This window comes from Oncorhynchus mykiss, chromosome 5 (assembly GCF_013265735.2).
Source record: "Oncorhynchus mykiss isolate Arlee chromosome 5, USDA_OmykA_1.1, whole genome shotgun sequence".
Lineage (NCBI taxonomy): Eukaryota > Metazoa > Chordata > Actinopteri > Salmoniformes > Salmonidae > Oncorhynchus > Oncorhynchus mykiss.
The window spans coordinates 52,263,577-52,287,771 of record NC_048569.1 but is presented as its reverse complement, the minus strand read 5'-3'; the positions used below and the strand labels follow the sequence as shown (position 1 = coordinate 52,287,771).

The window sequence follows — 24,195 nt, the reverse complement described above, 5'->3', positions numbered from 1 at the left end:
TGCTGACAAGCGAAAGTGTGGTTTTCTAGGCTATATACTGTATGTTGTCATATTTAGGCTACATCTGTCTTTTAAAATCATTAATTGAAGCAACCTCGCTGGTACAATCGCTGGATACAGGGCCAGCATGTGTTTATTTATTTATTTATTTATTTAACACCAGTATACATACAAGAAGTATACAAACAGACGATGATAACATATGCTAGGGGATACAACAAATTACAGATTATACATGACCTTAAAAGATACACACACATTGATTGTTTTATCAGCTTTCTTATTAGAACAATGTAGAATGGTCTTAATGTACTGCTCAAATTCCTTATAGAAAACACGGAAGAGTGTTTTTTTTATTAGTGAATTTACATGTATGAATGTGACATTTTGCCATTGCAGAATTAGATTCACGAGGTAAAATTGTTTTTCTTTATCCTTATTATAGTTAAGGAAACCGAGCAGCACATTCTCCCATAAAAAAACAGAAGTCATCAAGAATATTAACAATTATAAAACTATAAATATCTTTGCCATAATTTAGACAATGCCAAAATAAATGCAAAACTGTTCATTCTGAAAGAGACCTCTTTGACCTTGTTAATAAGCAGGTATTTGTGTGGTAATAACCAGACTTTTTTCACAACAGATATTATTGACAAATATATTCCAGGAAGTTGTGACTTAAGGAATAGATACAATATCCCTTTGAACTAAAGCACATGTTGTTCTGAGGGAGCAAGGAGAAACACATTTTTCTTATTGGAGAGTCAACTGGATTAAGCGAGGGAAGGTCAAGAAACTGAGGTCTGGTAACATCTCTGAACGACTTAAGAGTTCCAGATGGAAGAGCATCAAAGACTCTGGCGAACTCTCGAGGGACCACACCCTCTCGATTTGATAACCCATTAACAGAAGGACGCAGGTTTGGTGTCCCATAAAAGGCAATGGGCGGAGACGAGGAGTCATGTACCGCGATTTGATTGGAGAATTGGTCTGACATGATAATTTTTTTTTAAAGAAGTTGCCTCCTCCCATTGGTCGATAGACTTCGTCCGATTTGAGCTCATTTCCCCTATCAGCATAGCTAGATGGAGTTGGAGAAAGAAAAAAAAGCAGAAGCTAAACAAATCCAAAGACTCGGCGTGCAATATTTCTGGTGGAGCGGCGTTTCGAGTCTTATACCCGAACACCGGTTGGAAGAAGAATGCTCGAAAACAAGAGAGAGAGGTTGAAAACCTTCATAAGAAAAATAGATGAAAAGGCAATCTTTAGAATCAAGCACTTCATGAAAGAAAGGTAAATATAACTGTTCTCTACCTAAACCACTATCACGCCGCGAGCCCTCTAGCAGTGGGTGGATGTGTTAATAGAGATGCTAACTTGGCTAGCTGGCTTTTCGCTTCTTATAAGAAACAACGTTTGGAATTCAATACAACATACAATTAGTGACGTTCTATTGTTGCATTAAGCATTTGCCCTGAATTACTTTTTATAGTTATTACTTGTGTTGCAAGAGACGTTAAGGTTCTTCCGAGTGGTGGCTACTGTAATGGGTCGCCCTGTGCACTCTTGCGGGACTAAGTTAACATGCTGGAATTGAACTAGCTAACGTTAAACCTAGCACAACTAGGGAACTATACTTAACACAAATATAAACGCAACAATTTCAAAGATTTTACTGAGTTGCAGTTCATGGATGGAAATCAGTCAATTGAAATAATTGCATTAGACTATGGATTTCACATGACTAGGCAGGGGTGTAGCCATGGGCCTGGGACGGCATAGGCCCATTCACTTGGGAGCCATGTCCAGACAACCAGCATTCGTTTTAATCTCGAAATGTGCATTATTACTAACAGAAATGCTCCTCAGCACCCCCTCGCCCTCAGACTATCTGCGGGTGAAGACGCTGGATTTGGAGATCCTTGGCTGGCGTCGTTACATGTGGTCTGTGGTTGTGAGGCGGGTTGCATGTACTGCCAAATTCTCCAAAATATGTTGGAGGTGGCTTATTGTAGAGAAATTATCATTGAATACTCTGGCAACAGCTCTGTTGGACATTCCTGTAGTCATCATGCCAATTGCATGCTCCATCAAAACTTGATCCGTGACATTGTGTTGTGACAAAACTGCACATTTTAGTGGCCTTTTATTGTCCACAGTACAAGGTGTACCTGTGTAATGATCTTGCTGTTTAATCAGCTTCTTGATATGCTACACAGGGGGTATGGATTATCTTGCCAAAGGAGAAATGGTCACTAATAGATGTAAACAAATTTGAGACATACGCCTTTTGTGCGGATGGAACATTTCTGGTATCTTTTATTTCAGCTTATGAAACATAGGACCAATACTTTACATGTTGCATTTTATATTTTTGTTTAGTTAGCTGCCTCCTAGGTGACATCCTGTGTCTAGTAAAAGCTGTAAGTTATTGACCACATTGTAAAAGGTAATCATATTTATCTGCTGTCTCAAATGCTTGTCAGCTAGTAGAAGTGTCTCAAATAGGAACATTATTGTGCAAACAGCTGGACCTAAGGCAATTTAAACAATGTATTTTATTGCATAGAACTTCCTATAAAATTAGCAAGCTAGTTTTGGGAGTTACACTTTGTAATTAGGTCGCAATTTAGACAAGTGTATTCCTGTACTACAGCTAGAGGATGCTTTGACGTCATGTAACAGAGTACAATAGATCAGGAACTAATTTCACAGAGTTGCTGTTATTTAAAAAAAAAAAACATATTTTTTCTTAAATGTGTCAATTATGAGTAAAGGAAAACAGCTAGGTAAACATCCAGGCAATGTTTTTGTATACACATACTTACGGTCAAGGAAAGGTGTTTTCTTTACATTCAAAACAGGTCCAGAATATTGGCATTACACCACCAAGTTAGCTGAAAGCGGTGTGTGGTGAGCTGTATGGAAACTCTGTTTACATTGTATGGAAACTAATTTCATGTTCCAATGCTTGGCTTCTTCTGGACAGTTCTTAATCCCATCATTGCCTCTCGCAGATGAAAATGCGTTACCTCATCGTCCTCCTGCTCCTCCATGTGGGTCAGAAGGAGACTACTATTTACTTATCCTCCTAATGGCAGGGATGATCCTGCTCTGAGAATAACCACAGACAGCAGGACCGGTGTTACAGCAGAGGAGACATGTCGGGGACACGTTTTCTTTGAGAACTCTATTTTTAGTCTCCTTGGGTCACCCACGGGGGGTCTCTCGTTATATAAAGGCCATAACATATTGCTGTTTAAGCCCCATCCAATAGGAACCGTGCTACACCCCCCCCCCCCCCCCCCCCCCCCCATGAGCCCTGGGCCGTTATCTCCTCCGCTCTTAGCGAGCTATGGTATGTGAATGTGACATTAATGGGGGTCGTCGCTCAGGTTGTTAATGTACAGTGATAACATGTACGGACTTGTCTACGAGAGAAGCTTGTTGAAGGAAACCTAGTTTTGTAAGTCTAGTAGTACTACATTGAAGCTAGGAATAGACAGGGAGAGGCTGCAGTGCCAGCGTCCATTTGGAAGGAGTGCACAACCAGTGGCCAAGAAAGGCCTAAATTACCAGCTGTTTTGCATGCCAATGGGAGTAGGCCTAACTTTAAATTAAAGGGAGAGAGCCACATCTGCAGGCTTGAGTGGGGTTTATAGTTAAACCTGAGGTTATGGTTAAGTCAGGGTTATGGTTAAAGGGGCATGTGTGTCGCCTCCCAGCACAGTGCTAATGAGCACTCTCCCAGACTTTGTTCACAAAGTCAAGAAATGTTCTTTCCTTTTTCACCCAGGAACCTTTTCACTTCACAGAGGACTGGTGAATTCCTCAGTTCTAGCTGTCTCTCCAAACTATACACAAGTCTTTAAACACTATTGTTCATGTGACTAATCTGTACAGTACCATCTGAACGTTAAGGTAGACACTGGCTTACCCAGGAGCCAGGTGAGAATTTCCTGCCTGGTGGTGGGAATTTCCTACTGTTGAATTTACTACTGTTGAACTTCCTACTGTTGAACTATCATGAGGCAACGGTGGAAGAAAGGCCTTCTGTCTCGGTCAGCTGAACGTGGAGGAAGTGGCGAGAGCCCTGCATGCATGGGCCACATGACTCTCACAAACGCACACTGTTCTGCAAGCCCTGGGCCTGGCGGCACGCCACAAGCCGCTTGTTGTTGTTTGGCCCCAGTCTCTGGTGACTTGTCTTTTCCTGACCACTCTGCTGCAGAGCAAAGCGACTCCCTCACAGGCCAAATCACTTGGAGTGTCTGACTTTATTTTGTTCTAGCCAATTGCTGGGACTTATAGTTGATTTGGCATATTCACTTGAATTGTTACTGAGATGTTGACTTGTGTTGATATATTGGATTTGTTTTTTGGATTCTACTGTTAGCCTTGGAGTTATTTTGTACAATAGGTTTTTTTCTGGATCAAAAGGCGACTTGGGTGGTGTACCCTGTCAGCCTGTCTGAATTTGAGGCCCCCCTCTTGGCGGTGTAGAGACACATTTAGCATTTAAGCCACTTTCCTGCAATTCTACACATTTTCTATGGAGCTGAGAGAAATTGTTGGTGTTTTTAAGCAAATCTCCTCCAATTCTCTGAATTGTGCCATGGCTAATGCTGTTCTTTTGCTCAAACAATAAAATACTGCTAAATCATTTTTTTAAATGTTCAGTTCTCCCTGACACTAGCATTTATTTTGGTGATTGTTAGTTCTGAAAGGATATATGTCCATTTGTCTTTTCTACATTTATATCTGGTTTTAGTGGTTAAATTGACACTTTTTCCATCCCTAAAATTAATTTAAAAATCCCACCTAAGGATTTCATATGGCAGAAAAATCCCTGTACAAAGTATTAACGTATGGTTCGGCTATGTGCGAAAGCTTTGGAGTCTGTACTTTCCCTTGTTTTTAATCTGAGCACTGAAAAGTCTTTCTTTTAAAAAGCTCCAAAAAGCCCAGCCTTAGTCATCTGATCTTTGCATATGACTAAACTCGATATGATTGGACGATAGAAAATCTGCAGTTCACATGACTGACTGGGCTGTACAACTTTTTCTGTTGTCCACTAGATGGTGCATTCATGCTGTTCATAACCGGACAATATACTCCTCATTGAACTGATGTATTTGTCATGGCCCATAACAATTAAGCCAGTCTTTGCATGTGAATATAACACATGTAAAAGTTAGAACATTTTGAGGTTGAAATTATAGGGCAAATGCACACATTCTGTGCAGAGCCATGTGCCTAGAATAATATGCCTTAACAGAAATTTGCATTACAGACACACGACTCAAGAATGTCGTGTCCAGGAGCACAAGCTGTTTTTTTTACTGCCTTGCACTGTAAGATCCATTTCTCAGCCGGGGTCTCTGAAATGCCATGTTGGGAACACAATAACTGACCAGTGGGTAACCTGTTTCCCCACAACTGCTCTCTGTTTACCATAGAAGGGGGGGTATCTAGTCCACTCATATTAATGCCCTTTAGCTTATGCAATGCAGCTGCTTTTGCAGACTTGATGATATTGTACACCCGCTCAATGCGTGTACAATACCAGTTCCATAACTCTGTGCCCAGCCGCACATCGTCTGTACAAACTGATATGCTCATCTCAACGACAGCCTCTTATCAGAAGGCTGGGTGTTTTGTTTGATACTAGGAAGTGTATTTTAGGTGTCGGGATTCTTTCAGGAATGGCAATGGTACAAGCTTTTCGCGATAAGCCCTCGCACCCTCATGTGACCATAGCTGTCGCTATAAATGTTATCCGGTGATTTTTAAACCTGAAGCGGATAAAGGGAGACATCAAGTGGATAGGGAGTTAGTGTTGGTCCAAGCTCATACAATGCGTGCACAGGTAAAATAGTGTGTGCAGACATGACATAATGGACTGTGGTTTTTCAGCAGAGAAGTGGATGGTAGCGACCTCTTGCCTACTTGGCGGCATTACAGTACAAAGTTGACTGGATGTCTTTAAGCTATATTTTAATCCACCTTTTGACATGCAAGTGAAGTGATTTCAATTTCAAATGTCATTGAATTGACGTGGTCAGCAAAAGGGCCTGATGATGCGGAAGACCTCATCAGCTCATTAGCAAATCTGTGTCTTTGTTGCACACTACCACCAAGTCTTGACTCGCTTGATCATGCCAATGTTATTTAGCCTATGTAATTACCCTGAAGAAATGTGAACCACACACATGCTAAAAAAAAAAAAGTGACCCTTTTGCATTTGACACTTTTTCACAGCCCGTTTGGTAACCTCCTGTATTATAGGTGTCTTATGTGGATTTACATAAGGAGTTCATTTAAGACTGCTGGCCATTTGCATAAGGGTTTATGCTGTGGAAATGCCCCTCCATTTACATTAGGACCCTAATTGTGTCGTAAAACACAGTGCATTTAACCTATTGACCTTGCACTGAAATTGGATGAACCTATGGGGTTAATTTGACCTCCTGACCCTGAAAGGTGTCATTTTTAACAGGTGCCATTGTCCATGTGTATTTTGGTTCTGTGTACGACCTCCACAAAGAGGACAAGTCAACCATTTAACATGCTCATTGTACTCGTTGCTTTGTAGCCATTTCCCTTCAGGCATTCTGAAGTTGACTGCCATTCAGTTGACACAGTGTCATTTGAAGCCATTTCATGCTGTGTTGAGAAGAGAGGCTGGTGTTATTCCTGTGGTGAGAATAGAGGCTGGTGTTATTCCTGTGGTGAGAATAGAGGCTGGTGTTATTCCCCCACCTCCCACTGTTCTCTTCCCACTGTCAGCTGTTTCCAAGCTAATGCCAGTTGACCAAATATCGGAGGATGACGCAGCGTGAGGGACAGTGCCGCTTGGAACCCAGCCATCTCTTTTTATTTTTTTTCAAACCTACTCTGTGTGCTGCTGCTCTTCTAACCCTTCCACGTTTTGAAATGCATCAATAAAAGCTAGAAAGACCTTTACACCCTTTTGACTGCCTGCCATTGCTCCCAGGTCCAGAGCAGAGGGCAAAAAGCTCACTCTTTATTTTTCACAAACGCTGCTTGTGTTCAGACCTGTAGCAACTGAAGAAGCGGGTTAGGACAAGCTTGGCTGGTCATGGAGAGGGGGAAGAGCCAGTGGGACAACCAGGATCCTGCGGATCCTCCTCGGGCAGGGGATGAGGCGAGGTAGGGCAAGCGTGGCTTTCCACTGCTTTTTATCTGCACCTGTCCACAGCCTATTCAGTGCCTATTTTCTAGTGATGAGGGTTTAAGCCTAAGTGAATGTCAATACTGAATCATTTGTGACTATGACGTCCTCAATGTATCGACTGCTGATTTTAGCCTGCTGTTGACTCCCATCAGGATTAGTCATCAAGGTCTCTGTCTAACCCCATTACCAGAGGGAGTCAGTAGAGCACGTTCTCAATGTCTCGAGTCATGACCATGTTTGTCTTCGAGGCTTATCAAATGGACAATCTATTAGCCTACGATTATCAGGTTCACCACCACTTGAGGGTATCACTGTTTGTTCAGTGGACTTGTGCTCATAGACAGTACATTGTGGTCAGAACAGATTAACATGACAAGTTACTATCACCATTCAGCGATATCATATCATACTCTATCGATTTACAACCTAAGAGATTGTATAGGCTTATGTCACAGATGTGCTTGTATTGTTCCGGTCTTGTTTTCTTTTCAATCTGTCTCTAGTGCTGGGCTAGCTGAGTTGAGTGAAAAGAAACGGATACTTTTCTCAGCACGTAGGTAGTGGGCCAAGGTTCAAGGCCTCTGCTCTGCCAGCAGATATAGGAGACTAAAAAAAAAATAATAATAATTGGGGCACTGACTTCCTTGTTTGTCTAGGTGGGAACAATGCCACAAAGGGTCCAGACCTTGTTCCAGTAGTATGAGTTTGTACAAAGGATGGGACAAGTGTTAACTTGAGCCCTTTCAATGGAGAGAAACATTCCCATAGTATAGAAAGTTGTAGGCCTATTGCTTAGAGTTGACATGATTGTCAGATATTCACATGTCTATACAATACATTCCAGCTGATTTTAATATTGGCTGATGGTGTTGGCAATAAGGTGAACATGTAATCTGTACTGGCACAAACCTCAATTGGCCTTGAACAATGTCATATAACAATGTGAATTACTTCAGTAGACCACAATTGCCCTTAAAACAACTTCTAGCATGCGACAAATTGGTTGCTTGAATTTGAGTCATTCCCATGCGTTTCTTGTGCAGTTGCATTACAAAAATGTGATTAGGGCCTCACTAGCCCCATGTAACATGTACAGTGGACTCAGTGAGATGGTCCAGAATTCTTTCCTGATGGATTTAATTTTTCATTTAACCTTTAACTAGGTAAGTTGGTTAAGAGCAAATTCATATTTACAATGATGGCCTACACCGGCCAAACCCGGACGACGCTGGGCCAATTGTGCGCCGCCCTATGGGACTCCCAATCACGGCCGGATTGTGATGCAGCCTGGACTCGAACCAGGGTGTCTGTAGTGACGCCTCAATCACTGAGATGCAGTACCTTACAGGCTGACTACACCGCTCGTGTTGCAAATACATTTAGAAATCTATATTATTCAATTATTGCACCCACACTGCTCGCGCGCACCAAAGATCGTCTGTGTTGCCAAGGGGTAAAATAGAAGTCAGTTCTATTTGTGAGGCAGATCGCGCTGCAAGTCCTGCCTCTCCTGTCTCCTCATTGGTTTGTAGAAGCAGGTACCCATGTGCCATCTCCTCATTGGTTATACCCACGTGGGTGACTGAAAGTTCAGTGGCGGTAATGCACTTCAATTATGAAAGTTGCCAATCGCAATCTAATGTCAAGAGAAGGAAAAGGCCTGGAAGGAGGAGAGATGACTAGAAACAATTCGGTTGACCGTTTTATGTGTGGATTAATTGGCGGGGTAGAGGACCTTGTGCATTTCAGGTAAAATAACAACTCACTACACACTACAACATCTGTGCATATTTGTGTGCTATGTGGCAGGGCCTGCGAGTTCTACCATCAGTCTAAGCATACACATTCCGTCCCATGCTTCCTCTCTTCTGTAACGGATAGATAGGGCCTGTTCTATCAGATTCTCATTCTCTTCATTGAAGAAAAGCACAGTGGCATGATCTAACCGTCAAAAACATGAAAGATTATGAAAGAAATGTAAATTCAATGTAGAGTAAGATCTGGTCAGATGCAGACAACTGTTTACATTAACACATTTGGTCAGGCTATAGATCTGTCTGTAAATACTGTAGGTTAGTTTTTCTCAAAGTATTCCCAGGCCCAATGGTCTGCACACTAACATGTAAAGGAAGGAAGGAATGGCATTTCACAGGGCTTTCAAGAGCTCCCATTACCCTGCTTTCATTGTTTTATACTCCTATATCAGCCCCTCCCCCACCCAGGCTTAGTCATGTGAGTATGACTGGGACATGTATCACCTAACCCTCCACACTAATAGGCCTGTTTACTGGTACAGAACCTGTACCCGGGGGGCCTTGTTTTCTAGCTGGATTACCCACTCCCCCAATGTGTAAGATAGCCCTCAGTCAACTAAGTTACCTTCTCATTCTCGACTCAAAGGTTGGAATGCATGTTCTCACTTTTAATGCCTGTATGTAACATGCTCCATACCCAGACACTTGGAAGCCTAAAGAGAAACAATAAACCGTTTTTAACCTGGCTTCCTGAAACTGTAAAGTGTTTTATTATTTGAAGGTTTTGCCAACTGAAGTGAGATAATGGCATCCAGGGAAGTAACTCACACAGCTTGAGTGATGCAAGTAGTTATCCAGTCAACTTCGCTTATATTTCTCAATCGTCCTTGACTGATGTTTTAGACAACGCCTTATTTCTGAAGAGACTTGGCCTATCTGACATATCCCAGGCCTAGATTTTTGAAAGGGCTATGGTGTAATTGGAACTTCGTACAGCAGTGAGTGGCATGTTGACGATTAGTGACAGCTCATGTATATCATGTAAAGGTTACTACAAGCTCTAATCTGTTGAGCTGTGTGCACGTGGGTGGAGTGGGATTTTTGGAATACCAGACACCTTTTGGTAACATGATATCCTCGCCGGTCTCACTCCCATTCACAAGGGGGCGATTGCGAAGAGTCACCTTCCCTTGCTAGTAGTGGCTAGCTGGCAGCCTGGCTAGCTGGTTTTAGCCTAGCTAAAAACATAGCAAGATAGCTAGACTTTTTAGCTTCCCACATGTAATATAATAAAATATTGAAAATGGCAAATAGTTATACTTGCTGGTGTAACGTAAAACATATCCCAGTTTGAAATGTTGCTTGTGTAATATCTTACCATATTGGCAAAACATAGAACCTTCTAACCAAATGGCTACTTTTATTTTACCTTTATTTAACTAGGCAAGTCAGTTATGAGCAAATTCTTATTTTCAATGACGGCCTGTTCAGATTTGTACCTTGTCAGCTCGGGGATTTGAACTTGCAACCTTTCGGTTACTAGTCCAACGCTCTAACCACTAGGCTACCCTGCCGCTGGTCTGTTTGTGCATACATAGTCACTTTACCCCTACCTACATGTACATATTACCTCGACTAACCGGTGCCCCCGCACATTGACTCTGTACCGGTACCCCCCTGTATATAGCCTCGCTATTGATATTTTACTGCTTTTTTTTCTTAACTGCATTGTTGGTTAAGGAGTTGTAAGTAAGCATTCCACTGTAAGGTCTACTACACCTGTTGTATTCGGCGCATGTGACAAATTGGCTTAGATTTATGAAGTGTGTGTCCGTCAAGGGGGTGGCCCTGCCTTTGTTGCCAGGGGCAATGGATCCCAGTGTCTTTTTAACGAGCGTTGCAGCAGTATCTCAAATAGAACAGTGGACTAACTAAGGAAAACCTTAACTATAGTTGTTCACCATGAGCCTGTTCTACTGGTGCAATCCCCCCCCCCCCCCCCCCCCCCCTTCGAGTGTCCCTCGGTGGGAGAGTGGCACTTAAACGGAACAACTAGTGGTAAGGAGAGCAAAATTGGGCTTAATGGGACAAACAAATAACACAATTGAATGATGACGAGCCTTGTTTTTCACAATGCCTGTAGTGGTGGCAATAATAGCTTTCCTTATTTCCCATGGAACAAATACGTACCTACTATATGCGCAACAAATGAGAACAGCAAAACAACAATGTGCCTGTACCAATGTACCCATCTTCTCGCTGTGGTTCGGTGTGGAGTCGTACTGAAGCAGGACTTTCATCCCATAGCTGTTTGACATGTAACATTTCCTTCACTCAGTCATAACCAGTGGAAGCATTGTAGCATTGTATTAAAACCCCTGTTTTGAACTAGGCTAATATTTATGCCAAATGTTTTCAGGTCCATACACCAATCGGCTACATGGCTACACAGCCATAGCATACAGGTATTTTTAACCTCTGCACAATAAGCATGAAAATAGTTAGCTGCGTTACCTGCATTGGCAAATATCTTCAATCTCTAACATCACTACAAATAAAGAACCATGACTAGTTATTGAGTTTGAAATATTTTTTAATGAACGGCATGGAAAGCTTACATAATTGGACATTCAATTTGCATTAAAGCCTTTAGCTAGCTAGTCAGATTATTTACATCCTCTGGGTTTCACAAGATGACTTGCTGGGTTGCTCAGCAGTCCATAAAACAAAGACTAATTACAATTCATACAAATGGCATATGCCCAAAGAGCAAGCTAGTTGGATAGCTTGTTAAATGGCGATTTTGGGAAATTTGACATGTATGCATCGTTTTTCTTTACGTTAATTAACATATTCCTCTGAACTGTACATTATTTTTTAAATTTTTTTTACATGATTTGTTATGAAGCTATAATAGCCATCTTCCTGAAGCAACTTCGGAGCCTTGGGTCGCAGAGCTTTATGGGACTTTTTGATAACCCCTAGATAGGAAGTCTGCATTTCACTTTGTTTGGGGTGGGTATTGGGATTGAGCCCAAGTCTAGCTTTCGCAAATGATGACGTGTTGATTTTGTATATTCTTGTGCTGAACATCAAGTGGCATACCATGTGATCTGTACTGTTGTGGATCCATAGCCTTGGGGGAATAGGAAGTTTGAACCTCTACTCCCTGTCAGAGAACACTTGATGGGCTGGGTTTGAGCAGCTCTCAGGCATCACCACACACCTGGGCTTCTCAGACTTTCTCTGCACTGTAATGTAATTATGTCTTCAAGCTACAAGCTATATGTAAAGGATCCGTATCTTTCATTTCAGTCTAGCCTAGCTACTCTGAGCTTGTGGACATTTTTTTTAAATACGGGAAAAGGATTTATTGCTCCGCTGACTGTTAGTGCAGAAGGCGTGTGCCCTTACGTCACCCACTATGACGTGTCACACTATTTCAACACGAAGCCACATCCTTTTAGATAATAGAAAAATCAGCTTTCACTGGAAGGATGTGGCTGAGCTGAACTAGTTCAGAAGTCACTCGGCACCCATCATTATGCAGTAGCAAGTTCAGACTTGAAGGCCTTTGTTCAACTGTTTTCGGGTTGGGTTTTGTTTTGACTGGCTGCAAATTATGGATTGAAATCAGTGCTGCTACAGTGTGTTTTTATTCAGATAAGGAGGTCTTGCTATAAACAGGTATGAGTTTTCGGTCATCAAGGAGACTGCATCTGAACGGGTAAGACTTTTAAACGGCAGTTTGTGCTAAGTTGATTGTCGATTGCTTTTCAGGCAAGTTCTTTGAACAGCTGTGCAAATAGGCTAAATACCTAGGTTTGAGACTGTCCTGTTGTGTAGTGTGTTTGTAGTTTAGATTCATTCTGCACTTTTATGTTGCATGTTTTTGTCCTGTGAAAGGTCTAATGATGTCTTACACTTTGTAGCCTAGAAATGGCCATTATTGGATTTGACTTGGGCTAGTATGTTTTGATATGGGCTTGAATGTTTCATGCTTTCATCTACACCATAGCAGGCTCATCACGTGTGTGTGTGCGCCTAGAAGGCCAGCATCCCAGAGCCGCCTCTTCACTGTTGACGTTGAGCCCCGTGTTTTGCGGGTACTATTTAATTAAGCTGCCAGTTGTGGACTTGAGGCATCTGTTTCTCAAACTAGACACACTAATGTACTTGTCCTCTTGCTGAGTTGTGCAACGGGGACTCCCACTCTTTCTATTCTGGTTAGAGCCAGTTTACTTACACTGTTCTGTGAAGGGAGTAGAACACAGCGTTATACGAGATCTTCAGTTTCTTCAGCAATCTTGTATGGAATAGCCTTCATTTCTCAGAACAAGAATAGACTGACGAGTTTCAGAACAAAGTTCTTTGTTTCTGGCCATTCTGGGCCTGTAATCGAACCCACAAATACTCCAGATACTCAACTAGTCTAAAGAAGGCACATTTTATTGCTTCTTTAATCAGAACAACAGTTCAGCTGTGCTAACATAATTGCAAAAGGGTCTTCTAATGATCAATTAGCCTTCTAAAATGATAGACTTGGATTAGCTAACACAATGTGCCATTAGAACACAGGAGTGATGGTTGCTGATAATGGGCCTCTGTAAGTCTATGTAGATATTCCATAAAAAATATGCCGTTTCCAGCTACAATAGTCATTTACACCCTTAACAATGTCTACACTGTATTTCTTATCAATTTTGATGTTATTTTAATGGACAGAGAATGTGACTTCTTTCAAAAACAAGGACATTTCTAAGTGACCCCAAACTTTTGAATGGTAGTGTATATGTGATGAGCCTAAACGCAAGTTAATCGCCAAGAAAGCATGTGGTTTACTATCTGTTTACAGCCTTGTCACAGGATGCGTTGATGCAGTTTTTTACAGTCACTATAAGGCAGATTACTCAAATGGTCACCTTTTCTGTGAATCATAGAGATAAGCCTTTGGCCTCCAACTGTCCATTTTTCATTGATCCTTTATTGCAGTTAACCTAGTCAAGAGTTGAGGAAATGTACTCCGTTTTCAGCGAGTCCACACAAACTACCATTTACATACTACTCTATTCCACTTATTAGACCATTCTTTTAAATTTTTTATTTAATCTTTATTTAACCAGGTAGGCCAGTTAAGAACAAGTTCTCATTTAGAACTGTGACCTGGCCAAGATAAAGCAAAGCAGTGCGACACAAAAAACACAGTTACACATGGAATAAACAAACATACAGTCAATAACACAATAATTATACACGGTGACAAGTGTCAGCAAGACAAAATAATGGGTTTTCACTCCTTTTGCAATTTTGCTTGTATCGCAGGGGCTGAAATGTGACGGTGGTTTGACTTTGAGCCAGTGGTGATATTCATATACATCTGAATGGTGTGTACTTAAGGCAGCCCTCTGAAAGCATTAGGCTACACTGCGTGCTTGGAAAGCAGTGCTTCATTATTTACGTAATATTCATATTCGATACGTGGTTCGACATTGGCCGAGTCTATAAATCCAAACATTTTATTTATTGTCTCTATCTCCTCAAACTTCAGTGGCCGTAAGAATGATGGGTGTTTCGGTTGATCTGTTTTGGCCCTGTCAATTAACCCTTCTCGTCTCCTCTTCCTCTCTTCCAGCTACCCGGTGGAGAGTGGGGGACTATTGGTGAAGAAGGTGAGCAAGAAGGTGAAGACCAGGAAAGCCTTCAGTCTGGAGGAGGCCCAACTGGAGCTCCAGCAGAACAGAAACTTCACCAGACAAGCCCCCGTCAGGTAACCACACAGACGCACTGTGCAACCGTAGGCTGCATTTACACCAGCAGCCTAATTCAGATATTTTGCCCAATTATTGGAACAAGGATATCAAATGGGCTGCCTGTGTAAACGCAGCCATATAGATTTCAAGATTTACCATAGACCCACTTGTTTTCTCTTTTGTGAATGTGTCACACCTAAGGCTTCTGTGTTTGACTATTAATATCTGTCAAGAATTCGCTAAACCCACAGACTTCACGTAACGTCATGCTGATGCTTTGTCTTCCAAAGGTCTCAGACGTTCGACGCGGATAGAAGTTTTGAGAAGACTGAAGGCAGTGGTTCACAAAGTGTACGTTCACTCGTTCTTACTTTTTTTTTATTTTTACCTTGTTTATGAATATTACGTAAATAATGAAGCACTGCTTTCTCAAACCACCGTCACATTTCAGTTTTAGTCATGCTTTTTTTCCTTCTGTTCAACAGAGTTTTATAAAGCACAACAAAACATTCCACAAGCTGTTTCCTGACATTCCGGAGAGTGAAGACGTGCTACATGGTAAGTGACGGTTTGGAATATTATTGGTAAAATACTCATGTCATGGAAACATCTATTCATGCTTCTCAGTCAAATCACATACCTGACCTGTGACATATTGTAAGCTAATCGTTAAACGATAGCATGGTTCGGCGACGCTGCGGCACGTGTTGCCACAAAACCATATCAGGCAGCCTTTACGGCCATCAGCGTCAGACCGGCAGCCTGTGCTTGCGGTGTCATCACGCTGCAAGGCCTTAAGTAACTAACATTCTCATGTCCTCCCTTTCTCCCCAGCCTACATCTGTGCCCTGCAGAAGGAGGTGCCCTACCACGGCAGGCTCTATGTCACCGAGCACCACGCGTGCTTCCACTCTTCCGTGCTGCTCAAGGACACCAAGGTAAGCAAACCTGACCCTTGATTGGCGACTAGGCTTTTCAGTTGAAAACATGGTTTGAACTTGGTCCTACTTGTGAATAGATGGTTTGGCCATCCTATTCGTAGCTAACGGAGAAATGTATTCCTGTACCTCTGCTTTCTTTCCCAATTATGTGTTAAGTTGAGCACACAGTTTATTAGGTTTGGGCGATACCCCGCGTACGGTACATTTTTAGAAAAACGTTTTTTTATTTTTTATTAATACCTGTTAGGGTCACCTCTGCACCGCATGCATGGCCTGTAGGGGTATGGTATGGAAACCTGGATACCGCCCAACCCTACAGTTTCTTAATATGCATTTTACTTGGTACATCTACTGACTTGATTATTGTTTGAAAAGCCTTTTTCTTAGTGTAATGTGAAGGTCTGTTGCTCCTCTGTGTGTTTCTGCAGTTGGTTATCCCGGTGACCAGCGTGCACATTGTGAAGAAGCAGAACACCGCCCTGCTGGTGCCCAACGCCCTGTCTATCCGCACCATCGAGGGGGAAAAGGTCAGGGGTCACTTGCTCACCTATCACATTGACACTGCATAGTCCATCCCTTAATCAAATGATAAGATCTACACTGGTGGTTGTATTATCAATCTTCAACAGAGGGCAACCGATGAGTTACATAACACCCATTGACCTCTGATATATACAATTTTAATCTGTTCAATAACTGGGCTCATTTTAAGGGCAAAGGTTTGCAACCTTGTACTTTCCAGTTTGACGAAAGGGCATCCGAGCTGAAATGTCTCTCTCTCGCTCCTGTGTGCATTTTTAGTACCTGTTTGTGTCTTTGCGGAACCGAGAGGCATGCTACAAGCTCCTGCGGTCCGTTTGTTCTCGACTGGAGGATGGAAGTGCCAACAGCAGCCCCTTATTATCTTCTACGGACAATAGCTTTGATCAGGGCAAGCTAGTGGTGAGTTAGAATCACTAGTATTTGTCTGCCTAAAGTTCAATTCTTTTTTTATCCCTGAATGAAAATACTGCAGATACGACAACAGCCCTTCATAACCTAACGTTACTGCCTCATATTCTACTGTAGATGTTTTGCCCTCCATTTTGAAGCTGATTTTAACCCAGTCTTTTTCCATCTCCCCAGAACTCCAGTCAGTCCAGTCTAGACCAGCTGGACAGGTCAGACCCCAAGCTATTCCTTGACTCGCCCCCACCCAACCCACACACAGGTGAGTGAACCTAACTGGAATAGTAGTCTGGAAGAAGATCAGCCTTTAGTCTGGGGGGTCTACTCAGGACTAGTACTTTTTAACTCTGCGTTGTTGGGAAAGGGCTCGTAGAGTAAGCATTTCACTGTAAAGTCTACACCTGTTGTATTCACTACATGCGACAAATCAAATTTTATTTTTATTGGGGGCCGGTTTCCTGGACACAGAGTAAGCCTAAGCCTAGTCCTAGATTAAAAAATCCCTTTCAAGGGAGAATTTCCTTTTGAGCGTGCTTAATCTTAAGCCCTATGTTCAACCTCTCCTGTAGTCCCTAATGTGTAGAATGATAGTTTTACATGCGAGTGTTCTCTCCTAATGAATGAATTGTCTAGGTTAAAGGGATATGGTGCGTTGTTCAACCTACCCTGAAAGTACCCCCATTGTGTAGAATAACAAAGTTTTAGTCGGCTACGCGTGACCGTTATCTGTTGCCTGTGTACGTGCCTGACCTCCACATGCAAAGTCCAAGGTCATGTTTTTTTAGAGTGACTAATGTGTATGTTATTTCTCCTACTCTTCAGACCTAGTGCCTCAAGGGAGCAGCTCCAGCCGTAGGAGCACGCACACGCAGCAGAGTGACGGCTCCTTAGAGAACGTCTCAGGTAACCACACAACGTAGGCCTGCGTGTCTGGTTGTCTCCTTTTCCCACTCGAACAGAAACACACGTGATCGTACAAAAATAAGCTTTATCACAGCGAGCCACTGACGTGCAAGTCGTTTCACAGTTAGTCATGTGGGATTGCTTGATTTTATTTGGCGATGGAAAATGCATATAAAGCTGCCCATTACACCCATGCGCCCAACTCTGTGTCGTTCCCTCTCTCCTTGGCCAGGTGGCTCGTGGGTGTGGAGTGTGACGGAGAAAGCCCGCTCCCTTCTCATCCACAGAGAGACCAGCAGCCTCAACACGCTCCTCTTCATCTACCTAATACTGTAAGTGACCTCTAACCTCTCCACACTCATTTACCGAATCCTACTTCCTATCTCTACACTTACTCTGTATTTGCTCAGTTTAACCCCTCCTAAGGTTGATTGTCCGTGCCCCCACGAAAATCTAATTTGCATAATAAAAAGCCCCATCAAAATCTGTCAGTTTAAGCAAGAGATGTCTATTTATTTTGCATTGGATGCGTCTCAATCCACCGCATCCGCTTATGTCCCACTTCCGCATCTGCAGTGAAAGGTGACAGAGCTAGAACGGTGTTTGTCAGACCATGAGACATCCCAAAAATCGTTCTCACAAAATCGGCTGTAGCGGTTCAAACGTTTACGATGGGGTTGTTGTCAGGGCTCTGTGCAGGCCAGTAAAGGTCTTCCACACCGATCTCGACAAACCACTTCTGTACGGACATCGTTTTGTGCACGGGGACATTGCCATGATGAAACAGGAAAGGGCCTATGATGAAACAGGAAAGGGCCTTTCCCAAGCTGTAAGCACAGTCTAGAATATGCTGTAGCGTTAAGATTTCCCTTCACTGGAACTAAGAGGCCTAGCCCGAACCATGAAAAACGCACCCAGACCATTATTCCTCCACCAAACGTTACAATTTGCACTATGCAAAGCGTGATTCATCACTCCAGGGAATGTGTTTCCACTGCTCCAGAGTCCAATGGCGATGAGCTTTACACCACTCCAGCAACCCTTGGCATTGCTCATGGGGATCTTAGGCTTGTGTGCAGCTGCTCGACCATGGGAACATGAAACATTTCATGAAGCTCCCGACGAACAGCTGACGTTGCTTTCAGAGGCAGTTTGGAACTCTGTAATGAGAGTTGCAACCGAGGACAGATGATTTTTATGCCTCAATACTCGACGATCCCGTTCTGTGAGCTGAGCCGTTGTTTCTCCTAGACTTTTCCACTTAACAGCACTTACAGTTGACCGGGGGGCAGCTCTAGTAGGACAGAAATTTGACGAACTGACTTGTTGCTAAGGTGGCATCCTATGATGGTGCCATGTTAAAAATCACTGAGCTCTTCAGTAAGGCCATTCTACTGCCAATGTTTGTCGATGGAGATTGCATGGCTGTGTGCTTGATTTATTTTATTTTTTTACACTTGTCCGCAGCGGGTGTGGCTGAAATAGACGGATCTACTAATTTGAAGGGGTGTCCACATACTTTTGTGTACATATAAGGAGACTGTTTAGTGCCAAAAAAGGGTTAAATAGTTTAAAATATATTTAAAAATCCTGAATCTGTAAGATATATGAATGAATGACAGACACTGCAGAACAAACTTCCTTAGAATGTTTTGGGGATTCTGTTCCATTTAGTGATTTGTTATTCAATGCGTTTCTAGGCTTATGCTCTGCAGGTAGAGATGAAACAGTATGAACATTTCAAATCAGGGTATTGTTAAAATGTGTTGGAAATGTTCGGAAGTACTGACACACCCATTGAAATCATTTCACCAAGTTTTATATTGAAAACCAACAAATGTAAAATTAGCAGCACTATGCATTTTTTGTGTGCATAAACATTAACAATTAAAGATGGCACCATGTGGCCATGAGGTAAAAATTTCCCCGGTGCTGGTTTAAATGAACACAACCTTTTTTTAAAGTAATCAAATAAATAAACAAATAAAATTAGCAGCACTCACTTTTGATAAAGGTTGCCGTGCCTCACGACAGCCTCAGAACTGTAGATGATGAAGGGACCAGTAGCATCACTGGGTTTACCTGCTGCACGCCCACTCTGTAAACAAGGGGACAGCAAATGTATTATTGGTGTTACATTATAATTATTATTATTCACTTACACACAATCTTCTGTGTTGCATTTGAGTATATGCAATGATCCCATGCACAATTTACATAAATACAATGAGTATTTATACAGCAGGCTTGTATACAGCAGGAGTCTATAGTGTTTCTCCTGTTGGAGCACTTACAACCAAGTCGACGTCTGACTGATTCTTTTTTTAAATGAACAAAATATGTTGGTTGGGTGACTAGACTACGTGTTATCATGTGCAATGGGAGAATAGTCTGCAGACACGACGCAAACAACTTGTAGTGTTTTTAGAAGAGTAGGTAAAACTGAAAGCATGTTTACATTATTGACAAGCTAAGCGGCAAGTTGGCTAGACAATGACCCCCCCCCCCCCCCCCATTCTGAAGTCTCCACATCATGCATTGAGATAAAAGTGAACTTACCTTGCATTCGCTATAAAGTAGTGGGTGGTGGTCATGAAGATGACTCAAGATTTGAAGTGTTACCCCCTTTCGCAGCGATATTTATTTTTGCATGCTCTGCAGACAGGGTGACCATCTTCGATTTTAAGTTTCCCTCAGCACTCTTGTAAAATCCAAAATACGACCACACTTCAGATTTGGTTCTCTTAGAAGACATAAAAATCTCCTGAGCGCTGTCACTACCTTCCGCCATGTTTTCAAACAAAACAAAACCCACGTTGCATGCTGCGCCTGCGTCTGACTGTTGCGAACTTTGTTTGATGCGGGACAATATTTACCGTGAGTTTTAATTTAAGCTGCATATGCGGGTGTGACTAAACATTGTTTGTGTTTAGGGTGGTACTACTGCTGCTATCATCCGGGTACATCGGCCTCCGTATCGTGGCTCTGGAGGAGCAGTTGACCTCTCTGGGCGCCCTCCCTGAATTCTCCCTACAGAGCAGGTATGACAACCCCACAACAACCATAATACAACTTCCACATAACAGGTCACAACCGCGTGACAACCAGCAACCATGTCACGTCTCAAGCAAGCCTTGTCCACAATTGCTTAATTTAAACTCATCCTTGATGTATGAACGTAAGCACAACAACCATTTTCATTGCGTGTCAACAGATCCTGATGGGTTTTAGCCCTCCTCTGAATATCTTTGCTCATGGCAGGACAGCTATATTCAGAGGAGTTGGCTAAACCATATACAGATCTTGGACCAGGCTTCTGCACGTTGGAAGACATGCCTCATCTGTGTGTGTGTGTGTGACTGTTCTATACAGGCGTAACTGAGATCTGATTATTTTAAGATGTCAGTTACGATATTTTGTGGTTATGCAAATTGCCTCTCCCTCCCTTTCAGAGCTGTGACTTTCAAATTCCCATAAGAGGTGCAGCTCAGTTGACTCGAAGCCAAATCTTTTTGTATCACGTCGGGGTGTATTGTGTGTTCAAACCTTTCTCGAAGTATACTCAACGGCCTCCTTTCTCTTTTTTTTTAGGTACAAAGACACAACCATGATTGGCCAGAGGAGAGATTGACTCATGTTTGGAGGACGTGACAATATAGCGCCAACTGGAGCTCTCGTGTTGAAGATATTCTGTCCTATAAGAACTAGGAGCAATTTTGAAAGTGTTCCAGAGTTGGCCCGTTGTCCTCTTGCATATAGGACTTTTGGAGCACCTCCCTGTATGAGTTCAAACACAGACGGGTAAACTCAAAGGGCTATATTTAAGAGAGCTAACCCAGGCCAGCCACAACTCGCAGCAAGCGGAGCCAAGCCAACACATATGCACACAAATGAGCTGCTGTGTGACTTGGAACCAAAGCCAACTCTCAAACTAAGAATAAACTGAAGGAAGGCGGTAGTCAACTCCATCTGCTCTCAGATCATATTGACGAAGCGATTTCTCTGATTTCTAAGAGAACTCTGAAACGTGTGTGTGCGCTTCCAGTTTGTATTCTCTTCATGAGCATGTGGTCTGTGCAGACTAGTCAAATTGAGTGTAGTCCTACGTTTTGCTGCTTCTTTTTATTTTAATTTTTTTAACACCTACCGTAAGGTACAAGTGCTATGCAGAACCAAAGATGCACGTCTTTGGCATGAGTACACAGATACATTTTATTCTTTACCTCCTATCTCAGCATTTCATCACGGTGTTAAGTCTATCTGTATTTAATCTTTCACTACTAAGCCATCTGAGGGTTCTCTTGAATGATTCTCCTGGTAATCAGCCATAATGATAACAATGAATTATCTTGTCTTCCACGGATCAGCCAGCCAAGCAGCCATTTTGAGCTTATCTCCTGAAGGTCTCCTCTCTTTTAAAGATCAGCAGTATTTAGCCTGGCATTCGCATGATTTAAACCAGTTTTAATGATTAATGCTTTTGGAGGCCACTCCCTCCAGTCTCACTGGATGTATGCATCTTCAATGCACAAAAAAAAGTACGATCAGGTTGAGTGTTGTCGCATTTGTAGCCGTAGAAATGTTAAACTTTTTTTATTTTATTATTACTTTGATCATCAAAGTAGTTTTTGATATACCAATACTATTCTTGTTCAGATTAATATCTGATGACTTCTGTACTGTATAGAATGAACTGATGTTGTGTAAAAGCAAAGAATCAAACCTCTGTTCTCAACAGGCCTGTCAATGACTAAACGCTTGTTCCTACCGGTTCGGCTGTTTCAGGACTGTTCAATGGCTATTTAGATTAAGAAGCGCCATAATGTATTGTATATTATTGCATGTGTCTGGAGCATCAGATACTTGACTGATATATTATGCACACTTTAATCAAGCGATGTTACGGAGGTCCTATTTCCAACGAAGGAAATAAATGTGGTCGAGAGAATTTATTTCAATATGCAAAAAAACATGCAGGCAAAAAGATGTATTGGCAAACCTGTAGTTTTTTTAATTTTATTATTTGTTTTAAAAAATAAAGCAAAAAGAATGGCTCGTGAGCGATCAAGCGCACTTTAAAAGTTGGGAACCTGTCAATCCAAAGACATCACATTTGACAGATGGTGGGGAAGCAGGTGTTTGTTCTTTAGTATTTTATGGCGCTAAGGCCTTTTGTTCTTCTCAGGGATGAGGGCAACCTGCCACAGTTTCAGGTTCCCTGCTTTTCTTTCGCCATTTACTTTGTCCATCGGAGCGATAATGTTCTCTACTTTTCATTGAGCATCACTTTGTAACTTTGCGATATGTCAGTCTCTGATTTGTTTGAACTTATCTCGTGACATGGGATGATTTGGTCGAAAAACATGAGAAAGAAAATCCATTAAATTGTAACACTTTCTCTATTGACGAGACATTAAATGCGTTGAAGTGACGTCTTATGTCCTAATGATTGGGTAGTTGTAGTCAGGTGTTGGGCTCAACTACATGCCATAAAGCAGTACTGTCAGTTCCTGTACTTCCCCACCTTGAGACAGCACACTTCTTCAAACGGATACAATGCAAGAATCTCAAGAAGAGTGCAGTATGTGTGGTTTTGCACTATTGAAGTGGTGTAAATTATTGTAATGTCCTTAATTCTATGGTCATATGTATTTATTTGCATTCTGTGTAATTCAAAGTATTTGTCTCCGTGAGATTTTGTTTTGGTATTGTTAAACAAATAAATCAAATGTTGCACAGAGTATACATGCATATCATATTCATGGAAGCAACCTTTTCTGGCCTGGGAATGTAGCAAAGTATTTGAAAGCCCCTGTGTTCCCTTTCTGTTCATAGTTGCACCACTCCAATATCACCTTTACACATTACTAAAGCACCACTGAGGTGAGCGAAGTACTTGTGGCAGAAAATTATTTAGTTTTGTTATCTATACAATGTTTGTTATAAACTCAGCAAAAAAGAAACGTACTCACTGTCAACTGTGTTCATTTTCAGCAAACTTAACGTGTAAATATTTGTATGAACATAAGATTCCACAACAGACATGTGACTTAACAGAAATTGAATAATGTGTCCCTGAACAAAGAGGGGGCAAAATCAAAAGTAACTGAGTATCTGGTGTGGCCACCAGCTGCATTAAGTACAGCTGCATCTCCTCATGCAGGAAATCACGAGCAGTATGGCTGGTGGCACTGTCATGCCAGGATGAGCCTGCAGGAAGGGTACCACATGAAGGAGGAGGATGTCTTCCCTGTAATGCACAGCGTTGAGATTGCCTGCAATGACAAGCTCAGTCCGATGATGCTGTGACACACCAGACCATGACCGACCCTAAACCTCCAAATCGATCACACTCCGGAGTACAGGCCTCGGTGTAACACGCATTCCTTCAACGATAAATGCAAAGCCGACCATCACCACTGGTGAGACACAACTGTGACTCGTCAGTGAAGAGCACTTTTTGCCAGTCCTGTCTGGTCCAGCGACGGTGGGTTTGTGCCCATAGGTGACGTTGTTGCCGGTGATGTCTGGTGAGGACCTGCCTTACAACAGGCCCACAAGCCCTCAGTCCAGCCTCTCTCAGCCTATTGCAGACAGTCTGAGCAGAAGATGGAGGGATTGTGCGTTCCTGGTGTAACTCGGGCAGTTGTTGCCATCCTGTACCTGTCCCGCAGGTGTGATGTTTGGATATACCGATC

At 42.3% G+C, this 24,195-nt stretch overlaps 1 protein-coding gene across 3 annotated transcripts; it reads left to right on the top strand.

The window, feature by feature from the left end:
* The first annotated feature begins 1,061 nt into the window (after nt 1–1,061).
* LOC110524019 (GRAM domain-containing protein 2B) lies at nt 1,062–23,251 on the top strand. 3 transcript variants are annotated; one of them, XM_021603302.2, is made up of 12 exons: nt 1,062–1,296; nt 14,588–14,722; nt 14,996–15,056; nt 15,191–15,263; nt 15,540–15,643; nt 16,075–16,173; nt 16,448–16,588; nt 16,772–16,856; nt 17,417–17,497; nt 17,730–17,829; nt 20,431–20,538; nt 21,089–23,251. In XM_021603302.2, the coding sequence occupies exons 1-12, from the start codon at nt 1,205–1,207 to the stop codon at nt 21,126–21,128; spliced, it is 1,119 nt and encodes a 372-aa protein (XP_021458977.2). In that variant the 5' UTR covers nt 1,062–1,204; the 3' UTR covers nt 21,129–23,251. The 3 variants fall into 3 exon arrangements, with proteins under 3 accessions (XP_021458977.2, XP_021458978.2, XP_021458979.2); XM_021603303.2 differs by lacking the exon at nt 1,062–1,296 and adding an exon at nt 6,914–7,176; XM_021603304.2 differs by lacking the exon at nt 1,062–1,296 and adding an exon at nt 12,429–12,682.
* Nucleotides 23,252–24,195: the final 944 nt, after the last annotated feature.

What these genes read in the sequence shown, in the direction of transcription:
- LOC110524019 (XM_021603302.2), top strand. Translation starts at nt 1,205, where the DNA reads ATGCTCGAAAACAAGAGAGAGAGGTTGAAAACCTTCATAAGAAAAATA. An exon ending in CCCACCCAACCCACACACAG is followed by an intron (nt 16,857 to 17,416) that starts GTGAGTGAACCT and finishes CCTACTCTTCAG; the next exon opens with ACCTAGTGCCTCAAGGGAGC. An exon ending in CTCTTCATCTACCTAATACT is followed by an intron (nt 17,830 to 20,430) that starts GTAAGTGACCTC and finishes GTTTGTGTTTAG; the next exon opens with GGTGGTACTACTGCTGCTAT.